The following is an 18,051-nucleotide window of genomic DNA, read 5'->3' as shown; positions in this document are numbered from 1 at the left end:
ACTCTCCTCTCGAAAATCGCTGACTGCCCGCGGCGGCATTTGCAGCTACTCCGCATAAAACCTGAGCTTTCCACCATCCGCAACCTGTGGACGCGCCCGGTAGCTTTCAGCTACGCTTGCCGTGATTACGATGGACACCACACAAGTCGGAGCTCAAGGTTCCAGCCTGTGTGGTGCTCATAGTTATCCCGTATCGGCCGGAAAATATGTTTTCTCTATGCAAATAAATTATTATTTTCCCATTTAACTTGCGGAAATTATGGAACTAATTCATTTTATTTAAATTTCCTATCAATCATACGCAACCCGGTACTTGTATTATAATTAATCATACGGCCTATGGTTCAAAAGAAAAAATTTCCATTTAAAATATTCATCTAAAGATAAGACAAAAGCAATTTCTTACAGATTGATGATAGCCATAGAAATTTTTATTCAAACGCAATACAAATCTCTTGTTATGACAATTCCCATCCCTAAAGCTGATTAATGAAGTTTATACTAAAGGCCTTTTTAGCTTTGCATATTGATTGATGATTTTTTTACAAATAAAAAACTTATTATGCCTTGCCTTTGCCATGTTATGCTTTGCTGCTACTAATTTCAACAATTTGTAAAACTTTGTTCATAATTGTTACAGCGAACTTATTAATTCATAATTTCCCCCTAAAAGTTCTTCAATCTTTAGTAGCCCCATTGCAGTAATTTCCTTTGGTATTTTACAAAATATATAGCGAAACTATGTTTCCTTTGCTTCATCGATACTTCTTTTTCTTGCTCGTTGCCTTAGCCAATTTTAACTCGACATTGAAAACTTTTTTCACTATTTCTTCGTTGTTTCACCATCTCTCATTTTTTGTTTCTCAACCTTAACGTGTAGCCTTTTTATGGACAACTACTGGCTTTTGTTTATAAACAGCGCCGAGGAGAAAAAGTTTAAAAATGTTTGGTGTGTGCGTGCGTGTTTTACAGGGCTATGGAAATGCGCAAAATAACCAGCACTTCTACCACCGTCTGTAAAAATATTAGCGCCTAGAGCATAATTGCATTACCTTCAACACTCTATATATAAAACGCCAAAGCGTTGAAAGATGGTTAACTTACGGAAAAAAACTTGTTCTTGACTGCAGCAAGAATTCAAGGATAATATATGAAAAAAAAAAAAATATTTTGAAGTTCTATCAACTAACCAAAAGGTAGGAAAGGAAGTTTAAAAGAATACACATAAAATATAATAAAAACTAGATAAGAGTAGAGGGGGAGAAAAAGGAAAACTTTCATAATATTAAGCAGGAAACTATTGAAGAACATTCTTGCTGAATAGCTTTCATGTTACAAAACAAACTATTCATTCATTAAACGATAAGACTATACATGGCCAAAAAGGTGAAACGATAATGTCATGATTATTATTTTAATTAAACCAAGCAAAATCAGTAAGGAAAGACAACTTACTTTCTTTTAAAAAATCCGCAATTACTTTTTGGGCAACCCAATAAAACCCTGTACCACATTGGTGGTGTAGGGTCATTTCTTATTCACCATTTTAATTACGCTAAAGCAATGAGGGGGTTTTACCGGTTTTTAGTTTTAATACCCTTTCCCAAGGGGAAGGATATTAAAACTATACTAAAACTACACTTCCCCTCGGTAAAGGGTACTAAAACTATCTTTCCCCTAGGGAAAGGGTACTAAAACTATATTTCGCCTAGGGCAAGGGTACTACAACTTTCTTTCCCCTAGGGAAAAGTTACTAAAACTATCTTTCCCCTAGGGAACGGGTACTAAAACTACCCCTCCCCTGGGGAAAGGATACCAAAACTACCTTTCCCCTAGGGAAAGAGTACTAAAACTACACTTCCGCTAGGGAAAGAGTACTGAAACAACGCTTCGCCTAGGAAAAGGGCACTAAAACTACCCTTCCCCTAGGGAAACGGTATTAAAACTACTATTTTTCTTGGGAAGGGTACTAAAACTTCCCTTTCCCTTGGGAAATTGTACTAAAACTGTCCTTTCCCTTGGGAAATGTTACAAGAACTACCCTTTCCCTTAGAATAGGTACTAAACATACCCTTTCCCTTGAAAAGGGGTACCAAAACCACACTTTTTCTTGGGTCAGGTACTAAAGCTGACCTTCCTCTTGGGAAAGGGTACTAAAGTTGCAATTCTCCTTAAGAAAGGTTACAAAAACTACCCTCCCGTCGCAAGGATACTAAACTACCATTTCCCTTGGCAAAGTGCACTATACTACCCTTTCCCTTAGGAAAGGGCACAATACTACCCTTTCCCTTGGGGAAGGGTTCTGAACTACCCCTTCCCTTAGGTAAGAGTACTAAAACTATCTCTTTCCTTGGAAAAGGGTACCAATTCTTTGGGAAAGCGTACTAAAATCACCATTTATCTTGGAAAATGGTACTAAAAAAGTACCCTTTCTCTTGAGAAGGGGTACTTAAACTGCTCTTTTCTGTGGGAAAGGTCACTGAAACTATACTTTCCCTTGAGAAGGGTTAACTAAACTACCCTTTCCCTTGGGAACGAAGACTACTAAAACTTCCCTTCCCCTAGGACAGGGGTACAAAAAATACCCTTCCCCTAGGGCGGGGGAAAGGGTACTTAGACTATCCCTTCCCTTGGGAAAGAGTACTAAAACTACCCTTTCATTGGGAAAGGGTACTTAGACTATTCTTTCCCTTGCGAAAGTGTTCTAAGACTACCCTTTCCCTTAGCAAAGGTTACTAACACTACCCACTCCCTTGGGAGAGGGTACTAAATTACCATTTCCTTTGGGAAAAATTACTAAAACTACCCCTTTCCTTGGGAAAAGGTACTAAAACTGCACTTTCCCTTGTGAGAGAATACTAAAACTACCCTTTCCCTTGAGAAAGGGTACTAAAACTTGTGAGAGAATACTAAAACTACCCTTTCCTTTGGGAAAGAGTACTAAGGCCATCCCGTCCCTTGGGAAAGGGTTCAAAAACCATCTTTTTTTGGCAAAGGGTAAGGCAAAGGTACTAAAACTGCACTTTCCCTTGTGAGAGAGTACTAAAACTACCCTTTCACTTGGGAGAGGGTACTAAGACTATCCTGTGCCTTGGGAAAGGGTTCTAAAACCAGCCTTTCCCTTGGGAAAGGATACTGATACTACCGTTTCCCATAGGAAAGGGTACTGACACTATCCTCTCCCATGGGAAAGGGTACTAAAACTAACCTCTCCCATGGGAAAGGGTACTAAAACTACCCTCTCTCATGGGAAAGGGTACTAAAACTACCCTTTCCTTGGAAAAAGGTACTAAAACTACCCTCTCCCTTGGGAAAGAGTACTAAAACTACCCCTTTACTTGGGAAAAGGTACTAAAACTTGTGAGAGAATACTAAAACTACCCTTTCCTTTGGGAAAGGGTACTTAGACCATCCCGTCCCTTGGGAAAGGGTTCAAAAACCATCCTTTTTTTTGGTAAAGGGTAAGGCAAAGGTACTAAAACTACTCTTTCCCTTGGGAACTGGTTCTAAAACTACCCCTTTCCTTGGGAAAGGATACTAAAACTACCCCTACCTTACGAAAGGGTACTAAACTACCCTTCCCCTAACGAAAGGGTTCTAATACTACCCCTCCCTTAGGGAAAGCACACTAAAACTACCTTTCCCCTTTCCCACTATGTATTGTCCGCCTCCTAAGAAATACTTCCCGGGAAAAGGTGGCCAGCCTTGCAACAGTCGTCTCGTCTTCCAGGGCCCTATTGAAATACGACTATCTGGAGCTCCATCTGGCCACTATTTTCCCAGCTTGGCAGGAGGCAATAGTGGTATTTATGACCAAGCCCGCCAACGCAAGCTATGCGACACCACAGGCCAACAGACCGATAAGCCTTACCCCATTTCTACTCAAAACCATGGAACGTATTCCAACACCCAGAATCTATTGTCTAAATCAAGCTTTAATCTGATATGGCTCCCATATAAACACATCTTCCGATTTGTCTTCTACTGCAGCTGGAACCCACCATTTTTTTGCTTTGACAGAAATTTGATACGTAAAGTTAAATTATGCATTTCAACTAAGTTCAGTTTATGTAAATTTTTATCAGAATCCATGGTGGTGGGTTTCCAAAATTCGGCCCGACCGAACTTGGCACGTTTTCACTTGTTATTTTTTTTTTCTTCTTTTTTGGAGCAAATAAAATAAATGAATTTTAAGTTCTGCATTAAAATCCTGTTATGAAAAATATTTGGCAATATGTTTTCGAAAAAGAAAAACTCTTTTTAATATTTTAAATTCATTACAAATGAAGTTTGATGGCACATTTTTAAAATAATCAAAAATTAATAACACTCATACGCACCCAAGCCTTAAAAAATCAAAATTTAATAAAAACGCCCATATTTGTAGTGTTATAAATTTTTTTGCCACTTTTAATATTGTTGCAGCCATTTACCAGACGCTTCAAATCAAATCTAGTAAAAATTGAGGTGAAAGACCTTTTGATGGCATATTATCACAGTGAGCAACAACTATTCCAGACAACTAGTTGGTTTATTTTCAATTTTAGTAAAACATAAATTTTATACAGCTCGGTTTTATGATATGATTTTACATTACATTTAGCCGGGATATTTTTGTTGTTTTTTTTTTTTTGCATCCCTACCAAGTTGCCATGCAATGCCTTATTTGTCGTATGTGCATTTTTAAGTGCATATATAATTTTTTTTTTCTTTTTTATGCCAATTTTATGGTTTTATAGCTTACATTTGTTGAAAATTTATATTGTCACTATGATTTAGCAGCTCATAAAGTTTTATGACGCTTATTTTTTTCATATATATATAAATCTCATTGGCCATACTTTTTCTGGTTACTTTTTTGCTCTTCACTCATGTGGCAGTGTTTTCTGTTTTTTTTTTTTTTTTCATTCGCACAAACTATGGCAAAACTCTCATGTCTAGAGCCATGGCTGTGTTGTTTGTGGTATTAATGGATTTTTTAACAACTTTTTTTGGGGATAATTGTTTTAGTAATGTGTGAAAATTGTCATTGTTCAAATGTGTGAACAGCAACAACAACAAATGCAGCATAAGTGGTACGCAGAACCTTCATGCCATGCCATGTCCATGCTTTGCGATAACGCGCATTGCTTGCACTCCGCTAACATTTCAACAATTTCATGGAATTTAAATGTCATTTATTTAAAACTTAATGAAACGGAAGCGTCGATTTTTATGCACTATAAATTTGTTAATGGGTTTGTTGACTTTTTCCTCACCGCCCAGCACGGATATGGCCAATGAAAAATCGGGCAAACTGGTAACTACAGAATTTTATTGCCTCCGGGGGGATTTAAGGCCGGATAAATGCATTTGTTGTTTATAGAATAATATTTAGATATTGATAAGATATACCGGTAATGTATTCAAAAATAAAAACAAAAACAAATAAAAATATTTTGAAAGCCATTCGGCTGGAAATCACACCCAATATTGCATTAGAAGCCATAAAATTTAGAGTATCCCAAAAACCATAAATGAAAGCTGTAATAAAATCCATTTAGATTTTATATTTTATTTGAAGAATGATGCTGAAAAAAAAAGACAAAAATAATAAAATAGATTTTCTAATAGCGTAAGGGTGAAAAAAAATCATACGCCCCATTGTCCCCCCCACAGTTAAAAACTAAAAATTCCAAATTTTTAAATTAAATTGTAGTAGGTTAAGTTACACCTAAGCCAGTAATCGGCTTGTTGTCTGCCCTAAATACTAAAAAATTAAACTCGAAAAAGAAAAGCCATGTTACAAATTCAGTGCTACCTACAAAATTCTCCTCTAGAGGGCACAATTCTTAACCGATTTGGTTGAAAATTTCCACAATGTCATCTACTATGTTTTCCAACATCCAAGCCATGTTCATAATCTGATATAGATCCAATAGCATAACAGTTCTTCCCTGTTATCCTTTTTTTGCCTCTAAAGTGATGCCAGGAGATACGGGCCGGCTGAAGTTGGCACACGTATTTTTTAACCTTTTAACCTTCACTTCTTTTTCTCACTGGAGTATTGCAATGTGCCAGAATGGCCTCCGCGTAAACTCACCTTTCTTGGTAGGCAAACCATTTAACCTTTACCCACTGTAAAGCAATCAAGGCCCCCACAACACACTTTTTCAATTGTCATACATATGACTCCTACGAAAAAACTGCTAAACTTAATTTTTCGCTTTTAGTGAATTTTTTCCTTAAATTCTATTAGCTTTTAAACACAAAATGTAATTTATCCCACTTGCCATTAGTGTATGGCATTTTATAAAATTTTATTACTCCACATTTGTTTGATTAAAATATTTTTAATATTTTTTTTTTCAAATACTCTGCTCTATTATTATCAATCATACGCTACCATGTACCGCAATCAAAAAAACCCCACAAAAACGTTGAATGTAAACATGCTCAATCTTTTGTCACCGCAATGTTTAGCCTACAACAGTACCATTTTTTTTTAATTTTCAAACAGCATAATATAGTGGTGTCTGCAGCTAATTTTGCAATAGTCATATACACACGGTGCGCCAGAGAAACTAAGTTAGGTTATGTTAGGTTGAAAAGAGTGTGCAGATATTAATCCGCCCCATGCCACTATGTACACCTACTTAGAAAAACCTCCTCTAGAGGGCACAATTCTTATCCGATTTGGTTGAAAATTTGCTATGGTTTCCAACATCCAAGTCATGTTCATAATCTGATATAGATCCAATAGCATAACAGTTCTTCCCCATTATCCTTTTTTGTGTTTAAAGGGATGCCGGGCAAAGAACTTAACAAATGTGATTCTTGTTGGAGGGTATATAAGATACGGGCCACCTGAAGTTGGCACGCGTATTTTTTAACCTTTTCACCTTCACTTCTTTTTCTCACTGGAGTATTGCAATGTGCCAGAATGGCTTCCGAGTAAACTCATCATTCTTGGTAGGCAAACCATTTAACCTTGACCCACTGTAAAGCATTCGAGGCCCCCACAACACACTTTTTCAATTGTCATACATATGACTCTAACAGAACCAATTTCTAAACTTAATTTTTCGCTTTTAGTGAATTTTTTCCTTAAATTCCATTAGCTTTTAAACACCAAATGTAATTTATCCCACTTGCCATTAGTGTATGGCATTTTATAAAATTTTATTCCACCACATTTGTTTGATTAAAATATTTAAAAATTTTTTTTTTTCAAATACTCTGCTCTATTATTATCAATCATACGCTACCATGTACCGCAATTAAAAAACCCCCATAAAAACGTTGAATGTAAACATGCCCAATCTTTTGTCACCACAATTTTTAGCCTACAACAGTACCATTTTTTTGTAATTTTCAAACAGCGTAATATAGTGGTGTCTGCAGCTAATTTTGCAATAGTCATATACATACAGGGTGCGCCAGAGAAACTAAGTTAGGTTAGGTTGAAAAAAGGGTGCAGTTATTAATCCGCCCCATGCCACTATGGACATACACCTAAGTCAGAATTCGGCTTGTTTTGCACTCTATAAACTATAAATTAACCTCTAAAAAGAAAATTTTAAGTTAAGAACTCCGTGCTACTTACAAAATCCTTAATTGTTTTCAGTACCACAACCCTAAGTTGGTTCATGTCTGGTATTGTGTCCTCACCTAAGTGCCGGTATCTGTTAGATGTAAAAGCAGAGCAATGACATAAGAAATGCTGCAACATCTCATCATCTTGTCCGCATGCCCATATCACTTGCCGCACCGAATTTACATAAGTAAGCTTGTAGTCCTATGTGTCTCGTTATCATATCGAAAGCTATATTGACCTCCTTCTTACTTTCTTTGAGTAATAGCCTCGTCTTCTCACGATATGGATCTCCCCATAGGATTTTCGCCATCCTACCGACCGTTTCGCTGTTCCACAATGTTGCATGCGCATTTGTCTCCCACTCCCTTAGCTCGGACTGCGTCAACCCGAAAGGCTTCGATTAAAACAAGTTTATTGACGGCAGTCCTCCGGCCTTCACCACCAAATCGTCTGCCCTTCCATTCCCCCTTACTCCGTTATGACCCGGCACCCAAACGATACGGATTATGCCATTCTCAGAGAAGGCCTTAATCTCCTTCTTACATTGCAAGACTGTTCGTTATCTTACCGTCCTGGTGCCCTTATGGCCTGTTTACTGTCCGTAAAGATGTTCTCTGCTGCCTCATCGCCTTAAGTCTCCTAGCCGCATGGCTCCCAAGCAAGCAGATAGTGCCATCCTCATAGAAGGCGTTAATCTCCTTCTAACATTCCAAGACTGTTCGTGATCTTACCGTCCTGGTGCCCTTATGGCCTGTTTACTGTCCGTAAAGATGTTCACACTCGATGTCCTCGCGTTCACTCCACATCACCTCATGTATTCCCTGATCGCCCCGATCTTCGTCTGCAGGGCCGTATTATGGTCAGGCAGTCTAAAACAGATCTCTGTCCCTTAAGTCTCATAGTAGCAGTGGCTGCCTCGCAAATTAAGTGCGAGGCAGCAGAGAACATCTTTACGGACAGTAAACAGGCCATAAGGGCACCAGGACGGTAAGATCACGAACAGTCTTGGAATGTAAGAAGGAGATTAACGCCTTCTATGAGGATGGCACTTCTATGAGGATGGCACTATCTGCTTGCTTGGGAGCCATGCGGCTAGGAGACTTAAGGCGATGAGCAAAAGTGTATTCGGTCATCTTTTTCAAATCTTCATCCTGATAAAGTCAACTTTCGCTGTAATCATTTTGCGGGATTCCCATGTGAGGGACCATAGCAGCCAACGCACAGTGTCCTGTTATATTCCCCGAAATAGTACTCAGTGACCTATTGTATTATCTTGTCGATCTCAATCGAGGCCATCGGATGGATGACCGCTTACGAGGCCGAACACCTGGGTTAAGATCCCGGTGGTTGCAAATGCAAATAGTTCATGGGCAACATTCCGTTAAAAAACAGGGGCGAAATTCCCACTTATCACTGAGTGCTGTCCGATTTATGTTTAAGCTCAATGATAAGGTGACTCCTTTTTTATGCCGAGAACAAACGGCGTGCCGCATAGCAACATCACTTAAAGAAGCTCTTGGGCAAAATTTCAGCCAAATCGGATGAAAATAGAGCCCTTTTAAGGCTCAAGAGATCGAAATCGGCGATCGGTTTATATGGGGGTTATATACCAAATCTGAGCCTCACAAATGTCGTCAGTATTTTGTCAGAGGATAGCCACGGGTGACATTTTTGTCTGATATTCTTGCCAGTAATCGAAACCAAGCATTAAGTGTCATAGGCGGACATGCTAACCTCTGCGCTACAGTGTTTTTATACCCAGCACCGACGGATGGGGGTATATTCATTTTGTCATTCCGTTTGCAACACATCGAAATATCCATTTCCGACCCTATAAAGTATATATATTCTTGATCAGCCTAAAAATCTAAGACGATCTAGCCATGTCCGTCCGTCTGTCCGTCCGTCTGTCCGTCTGTCTGTTGAAATCACGCTACAGTCTTTAAAAATAGAGATATTGAGCTGAAATTTTGCACAGATTCTTTTTTTGTCCATAAGCAGGTTAAGTTCGAAGATGGGCTATATCGGACTATATCTTGATATAGCCCCCATATAGACCGATCCGCCGATTTAGGGTCTTAGGCCCATAAAAGACACATTTATTATCCGATTTTGTTGAAATTTGGGACAGTGAGTTGTGTTAGGCCCTTCGACATCCTTTGTCAATTTGGCTCAGATCGGTCCAGATTTGGATATAGCTGCCATATAGATCGATCCTCCGATTTAGGGTCTAAGGCCCATAAAAGCCACATTTATGGTCCGATTTTGATGAAATTCGGGGCAGTGAATTGTGTAAGGCCCATCGACATCCTTCGTTAATTTGGCTCAGATCGGTCCAGATTTGGATATAGCTGCCATATAGATCGATCCTCCGATTTATGGTGTAAGGCCCATAATAGCCACATTCATTATCCGATTTTGCTGAAATTTGGGACAGAGAGATGTGTTAGGCCCTTTGACACATTTCTTCAATTTGGTCCAGATCGGTTCAAATTTGGATATAGCTGCCATATAGACCGATTTCTTGATTTATGGTTTTGGGCCTATAAAATGCTCATTTATTGCCCGATGTCCCCGAAATTTGGAACAGTGAGTTAAGTTAAGGCCCTTGACATACTTCTGCAATATCGCACAGATCGGTCCAGATTTGAATATAGCTGCCATATAGACCGATATCTAGGTTTTAGGTTTTGGGGCCATAAAAGACGCATTTATTGTCCGATGTCGCTGAAATTTGAGACAGTGAGTTTGGTTAGGCTCTTCGACGTCCTTCTTCAATTTTGCCGAGATCGGTCCAGATTTGAATATAGCTGCCATATAGACCGATCTCTGGATTTAAGGTTTAGGGCCCATAAAAGAGGCATTTATAGTCCGATTTCGCCGAAATTTGGGACAGTGCTTTGTGTTAGGCTCTTTGACATGTTTGTGCAACTTGGCCCAAATCGGTCCAGATTTGGATATAGCTGCCATGTAGACCGATATCTCGATTTAAAGTCTTGGCCCCATAAAAGGCGCATTTATAATCCGATTTCACTGAAATTTGACACAGTGACTTATGTTCGGCTTTTCGACATGCGTGTCGTATATAGTTCAGATCGGTATGAGGTATATGAGTATAAGGTATGAAATTTTCAACGAATTTTGATGAAAGGTGGTTTACATATATACCCGAGGTGGTGGGTATCCAAAGTTCGGCCCGGCCGAACTTAACGCCTTTTCACTTGTTCCCCTTACTAATGCTGGTTACATTTGTGAAGTATACTTTCTCTACCAGGTGGTGTCGCTATACGGCGCTTTGTTTGGACTCTGCGTCCCTTATCATTGGGCTTAAACTTTAATCGGAGTGCATTCATTGATATGAGAGAATTTTCCCCTGTTCCTTAACGGAATAGGGAAATTTAGTAGTAGCAGATCTCTAGTGCACCCCCTATAAGTAGACTAGAACAAGTTGGTAAACTTTGTATTTCTGTTTTAAACATTTTTTTCTTAATTTTCCAAAACTTTTAAGTTACAAAATAAATTTCCTCCACTTGCCATTAGTATGCTGCATTTTATAAAATTTTGTTCGATAACATTTATTTCATTCAAATATTTTTTATAAATCTTTTATTAAACCACTATTCTATTCGAAACAATCATACGCTACCATGTACCAAAATTAAAAACCTCATAAAATAAAGAAAATGTGAACATTTAAAACTTGTTTTTCAGCAGAATTTCTATATTATCTCTAAAATTTTGTTAATAATTACCATCATAACGCTATAGTGGTGCTGGAGCTTGACTTTGTCATTAACACACATATGACTACAACAGAACAAACATCTTAACTTAATTTTTCGCTTTTGATAAATTTTTTTCGTCCCTTTTGCTGTTGATATATCAGCTTATAAATATGAAATTTAATTTTCTCCACTTGCCAATGTAGTGAGGCATTTAATTCAATTTTATTCCACCACAATTACTCAATTAAAATATTTTTTATAAAACTTTTTTCAAATATACTCTTCTATTAGTATCAATCATACGCTACCATGTACCGCAATTTAAAAACCTTATAAAATACGTCCAAAGTAAACAATCTAAAATTTTTTTCAACTGAATCTTTTGCTTATCTCCAACAAATTTGTTTAAAATTTCCCAGATCACGCTACAGTACTAATTGAGGCTAATTTTGAAATTATCACATATGTCTTCCTAGAAAAAAAAATCTCCTTACAATGCATATGCAATGTAAACATTTTAACATTTTCAATATGACACGATTTTCGCTTATCCTTTGTGCATATTTATTTGTTTTATATGCTAACACTACTACACCAAAATGGTGTTAGAGGTTAATTTTGCAATAGTCACACAATTGCCTCCATTACACATTCGAATAGTAGACAGCAATGCTCCAACACATGCACAAATACTGCAGGCTATAATCATAACAATAATGTTGAGCAATAATCGTGATGTTATGACATTTTCATGTCAGACACATGTCAGGGTGACAGCAATTATACTCCCACACAACATCTACAATGATTGTTCATTTTAATGGACTGCTTTGGGCATAGGAAAGGGGAAGGGGAGGGGAAAATGGACCATGTACAAAAATGACCTCAGGATATATTACTTTGATAGCAAAGTGCCATGTTCAACTGTTGGTTCTGAGGCTACATTGGTGATATTGAAAATTAAACTCTCCAAATGGCCTATAAAAGTGGCATATTTCATAACACAAATTTTAGTTGTGCCCGAGCGTTTTGAGACAATAGTTTCTCTAAAAATTAGAAAACTTTTAAATTTCACCTATTACAGTTGTTACTTGCCCATTCGCAACCTAATGGTCATAAATCACTTGCCAACACATTTCAAAGTAGCCATTTGTCACTGAATCTCATGCCGGCGAATTAGTGAGAAATCAAATTTATTACGCCTCTGGTTAAAGCCCTGGTTTTTGGGGGGGCTGACTAAATTTAGCTTTGAACGCAACAAACACCATACTGAATATTTATCAAAATGTCGAAGAACTTTAGCAAAGGCACAAAGGCTCAATTGTCCTTTAGGCCCTCTTGGAGGACAACAAATGATGCAATTTCTAAACTTGGCCAACAGCCATTAGTGCCAACAACAACAATGGCAACAGTCAACGCCAAGAACAAGGCCGCAACAAAAACCCATACAACAATAGCTAGCAAATGGAGAAAAACCGCAAAAACCATTATCACTTTTATAGCGGCCTATTTCGAGGATAGCAACATACACGGTTTGAAATATGTGGTCAAACGAAATCTAACAACAATTGAAAAGTAAGTACATCATACGTATGGCCGGGTGTACATGTGTGGGTGAATTGTTCATTTGTGGTACTTTTGCCCTGTAACGATGATGATGACGATGGCTAAATGGTCGATCATTGCCCAAAGACCAACAGCCGCTAAAACCACTGCAGCAAGTACATCAAAACTCTAGGAACAGACAATTTTAGCCACATGTATGCGAAACCCAACTCAAATAACTCAATTTACTATTTAGTAGCAATAAGAAGGTAATATGATGATAGAAGGAATGCACAAGTGTTGGATATGAGCTGTATTACAAGCATGCATTAAAGTAAAGAATGAATTACGGCTTTATTATTAAACTGAATGTGTAAACATTTCGAGTTCAAGTTTGTAAGCCTTAAAGCCAATTTTATAAGCTTTCAGTAGCCTTTTAAAGTAGGAAAAAATATGCCATACAAACAAAGTTATAACGATTTTACCGAAATAAACTGCTATTAATATAAATCATACGCAGGGTGGTCCAGAAATTTCAACATTTAAATATAAGACTATAAAGGCGGCGAAAAATTTTTTTTTTAAATTTTATTAATACAGTTCTTGTCGAAAATTTTATTAAAATCATAGCGAATTGACTTTAGCTGGAAAAAGATATCCAATGATAAAAAAAAAATTTGGCTTTTTAAGATAATTATTAAAAATTTTCTTAAAATTCATGAAAAAATATAGCCAAAATTCTAAAAAATGTAGTATATTAAAAAAACTTAACCCGACCTCAAAGTCACTTTTATGATCTATTAGTAACCTTTTTAAAGTGGGGACAAATGCACCATAGAACAAGAGTTATAGCGGTTTTAACTAAATAAAATATTATTAAAATAAATCATACGCACTGTGTTTCAAAAATTTATTTATTTAAATATTGGAATTTTAAGGACGTAAAAAATTTATAAATAAAGCTCTTGTCGACAAATTTTATGGTAAATTAACGCTAACGGTAAATTTTGATTTTTTAATAATTATAAAAAAAAATTCTAGAGATTCAAATAAAACAAGTAAAAGCGTGCTAAGTTCGGCTGGGCCGAATCTTACATACCCCCCACCATGAATCGCATTTGTCGAGTTCTTTTCCCGGTATCTCTTTTTAGGCAAACAAAGGATAAAATATAAGAATTTCTATGCTATTGGACCTATATCAAGTTAATTTAATTGAATGTTGTGTCTAAAAGTTTATCCAATTCGAATTAGAACTGCGCGCTCTAGAGGTTCAAGAAGTCAAGACCCCAGATCGGTTTATATGACAGCTATATCAAGTTATAGACCCTCTAGTGGCTCAAGAAGTAAAGATCCAAGATCGGTTTATATAGCAGCTATATTAGGTTAGGGACCAATTAGAACCGCACAATTGTTGACAATCATAACAAAACAACTCATGCACAAGTTTTAGCCCAAAACGGATGACAATTGCGTCCTCTAGCGGCTCAAGAAGTCAAGATCCAAAATCGGTTTATACGGCAGACTTTTGAGGGTTTAAAACCCAAAATCAGCAGATTTGTTAATACGGCAGCTATATCTATTTAAAATCTGATAAGGACCATACCCAGTTCGAATAGCTAAAGGCCCATTCCAACTAACTCTTTTAAATTTCAGCAAAATCGGGTAATATATAAAGCTTTTGAGAGCTTATAACTCTAAATTGACAGTTGTGTCTGTATGGCATCTATGTCTAATTAAGATCTGATGAGGACCATACCTGGTTCGAATCGGTCTCTATAGGATAAGTATGTTGAAGGTACCAAAACCACTCACTTCTGTAAATTTTGTCAAAATCGGGTAAAAACAAACGCTTTAATGAGCCAAGAGATCAGATGTATATGCCTCCAATATCCCAGAAAGATCCGATCTCGACTAGGGTATCGTAGGGTTTAATAAAACTCACTGTTCCAAAATGGAGGCCACCTTAGCTCCGAGATGAGCATGGTTGCCTATGATGCTGAACGCCTGGGTTCGAATCCTGGCAAAAACATCAGAAACAATTTTCAGCGGTGGTTATCCCCTCCTAATGCTAGAGACATTTGTGAAGTACTATCCCCAAGAAAGTGTCGCTCTACGGCTCGCCCTTCGGACTCAGCTAAAAAAAGGAGCTACATTATCATGGAGCTTAAGATTGAATCGGAAAACACTCATTGATATGTGAGAAGTTTGCTCCATCTCCTCAACAGAATGTTAATGGGCAAACTTACATTGCATGCGCAACATTGGAGGCAAAGATGAGGTTTCCTATAGCCATCCACCATAACCGACAAATGCCGGTACTATACCGACATTAGATGAGGATTAGCGTGGTGGTGTGAAGATTTCAATAAAACCCTCTAATGACTATAAGACTGTTGAAGGGCTGGCCGCTAAGTTCAGCCGGGCCGAATCTTAGATACCCACCACCATAGATTCCACTAAAAATTTGCCCTTATTAACTGAGTTTGTTTTGGAATTATTTTGGTCTCAAGAAGTCATATCGGGATATCGGTACTTAGGGGGCCTATATCACCATATTGACCGATACGGATAAAATTTGGCACTAATGTTGTAAGTCATAAAATAGGTTTTTGGACCAAATTTCAGCCGAATCTGGTGAAAATTTAGGCTTCTAAGGGCTGAAGAAGTCAAATTCGGGGAATGGTTTATATGGGGGCTATATCTGTTTTTAAGTCGATTCTGGTAATACTTGGCCTGTATGTTGGAAGTAGCAACTTAAGTCTTTGTTCCAAATTTCAGCCAAATCAGATGGAAATTGAGACTTCTAAGGGCTCAAGGAGTCAAATTCGGAGATCGGTTTACATGGGGGCTACATCTGTTCATAGACCGATTCGGATAATACTTGACATGAATATTGGAACTCATAACTCAAGTCTTTGCTTCAAATTTCAGCCAATTCGGATGAAAATTGGATCATACTTGACATGGATGTTGGAAGTCATAACTCACGTTTTTGTACCATACTTCAGCCAAATCGGAAGAAAACTGAGGCTTCTAAAGGCTCAAGAAGTCAAATCCGGGGATCGGTTTATATGGGGGCTATATCAGGTTATAAACCGATTCGGATCTTACGTCGCGGGGATATTGGAAGTCATAACTCAAGTCTTTGTTCCAAATTTCAGCCAAATCGGATGGAAATTGAGACTTCTAAGGGCTCAAGGAGTCAAATCTAGGGATCGGTTTACATGGGAGCAACATCTGTTCATAGGCCGATTCGGATAATACTTGACATGAATATTGGAACTCATAACTCAAGATTTTGCTTCAAATTTCAGCCAAATCGGATGAAAATTGGATCATACTTGACATGGATGTTGGAAGTCATAACTCAAGTCTTTGTTCCATACTTCAGCCAAATCGGAAGAAAATTGAGGCCTCTAAGGGGTCGAGAAGTCAAATCCAGGGATCGGTTTATATGGGGTCTATATCAGATTATAAACCGATTCGGATCTTATGACGCGGGTATATTGGAAATCATAACTCAAGTCTTTATTTGAATTTTCAGCCAATTCGGATGAAAATTGAGGCTTCTAAGGGCTCGAGAAGTCAAATCCAGGGATCGGTTTATTTACGCGTTCGACCGCTATCGTGATTTCGACAGACGAACGGACATGGCTATATCCACTCACAATGTCGAGACGATCCAGAATATATCTACTTTATAAGGACGCAGGTTAATATTTCGGGGTGATAAATTTAGTGATTTCCCTCTTTTCATAGATGACCAAGCCGGCACCATTTGGTGTCCAACTGGTAGTAGCAGTCTTTTATCTACCAAGTCTGGACGGAGACTTTAATCTGGTACCACGGGTATCAAAAGCCCTTGGGATTTCGGTTCCAGTCTAAGAATTGTAAGGGCTGGGACCAAAATCGCCAATAGTAGTGAACTCGACCTGGAGTTGAATTTTCGAACGGTTGTCGATACCACAAGAAGGAAGTGAAGATATGTTGAAAAGACGGCTCATAAGAAAAACTAATCAAGGAGGTGAGAAGCTCAAAGGTACTATTTGATTAGCAGCAGAGCACTTTCTATCGAATCGGAAAATGCTGGTGAAATTGCTCCGCTGCTTATCAAAAAGATTAACGCAGTGTCTTGAGCTTCTCACCTCCTTGGTTAGTTTTTCTTATGAAACTCCTTCTGAACATATCATCTCCCAGCCTATTTTTCAGACTTGCCGAACTTAACCCTTTATTCTTGTTCTAAGACACCATTATCAAAAGCTTCCCAAACTCAATATACCGCCTAACATTGGCCATCATCTAATAAAGTACTGACACTTTACTACCATGATGCACAGGTTAATGTTCATGTTTGGCGGCACTCTTCTAATTCCAGCGCCAACATCATCACGCACCTATTTTACTCCCACACCACAAATCACCCGGTTTTTGCCACTTCTAATGGTTTTGTATGGGTTTTGTTAATTTTACCATTACAGATGCTTTTGGTTGATGCTCTTAATTATATCGGTGTTTTTTTGTGTGCAAGTTTGTATGCAATCTGTCGATCGTTATTACACCAAGAGTACGGTGATGGGCCTGGAGCGTAACTTCCACTATTTCAATACAACCTTGCCCAGTGTGACCATATGTCCACTACAACGTTTAAATGATGAGCTATACAAGGAATACATCCGGTAAGTGAATATCCAACCCATTTCGCTGGCATTGGAAGTGTAATTCGATAAAGGTGGCCTGTTGTTGGTACGTTTTGTTGGTGATTCTATACACTGAGAAAAATTATTGTGGATTAACGGAAAAACGGATTTCAATAATTTCTTCCCTTCTATAGTTTTAACGAAATTTTGCACAAATACTTCTAAATGATGTATTGCATTGTTAATTCATTTATCTTTATTTATAACATTAACTAGCTGAGACGGGCCTGCTTCGCTGCGCCTTCTTTAACGGTCGTAAACCTTTTATTTAAGCCCTATATTGCAATGATCGATATATAAGTCGTGTTTTGGTAGAGTTTTAAGATGGGAACATTCCGATCCGAATGTGGATATCGAATCCGTTCATTGAAGTGCAGAGGTAAGCAAGTCCACCAATAAAGCTTAACGTGTGGGTTCAAATCCTGGCGAGAATTTTGGAAAAAAATTTATTGGTGGTTATCCTCTCCTAATGTTGGCTACTTTTGTGAGGTACTATGCCATGCATAGA

At 37.9% G+C, this 18,051-nt stretch overlaps 1 protein-coding gene across 1 annotated transcript in view; it reads left to right on the top strand.

Moving 5' to 3' along the window:
- The first annotated feature begins 12,586 nt into the window (after nt 1–12,586).
- Nucleotides 12,587–18,051, top strand: part of LOC106085943 (uncharacterized) — a 29,249-nt gene continuing 23,784 nt past the window's right edge. Inside the window, exons 1-2 of the mRNA XM_013250429.2 lie at nt 12,587–12,876; nt 17,325–17,522. Of these exons, the coding sequence (XP_013105883.2) occupies nt 12,587–12,876; nt 17,325–17,522 (488 nt within the window). The remainder of the gene's footprint in view (nt 12,877–17,324; nt 17,523–18,051) is intronic.

Source organism: Stomoxys calcitrans, chromosome 3 (assembly GCF_963082655.1).
Source record: "Stomoxys calcitrans chromosome 3, idStoCalc2.1, whole genome shotgun sequence".
Classification (NCBI taxonomy): Eukaryota; Metazoa; Arthropoda; class Insecta; order Diptera; family Muscidae; genus Stomoxys; species Stomoxys calcitrans.
Note: the sequence above shows the minus strand (reverse complement) of the source record. Positions and strands in the feature narration are given on the sequence as shown.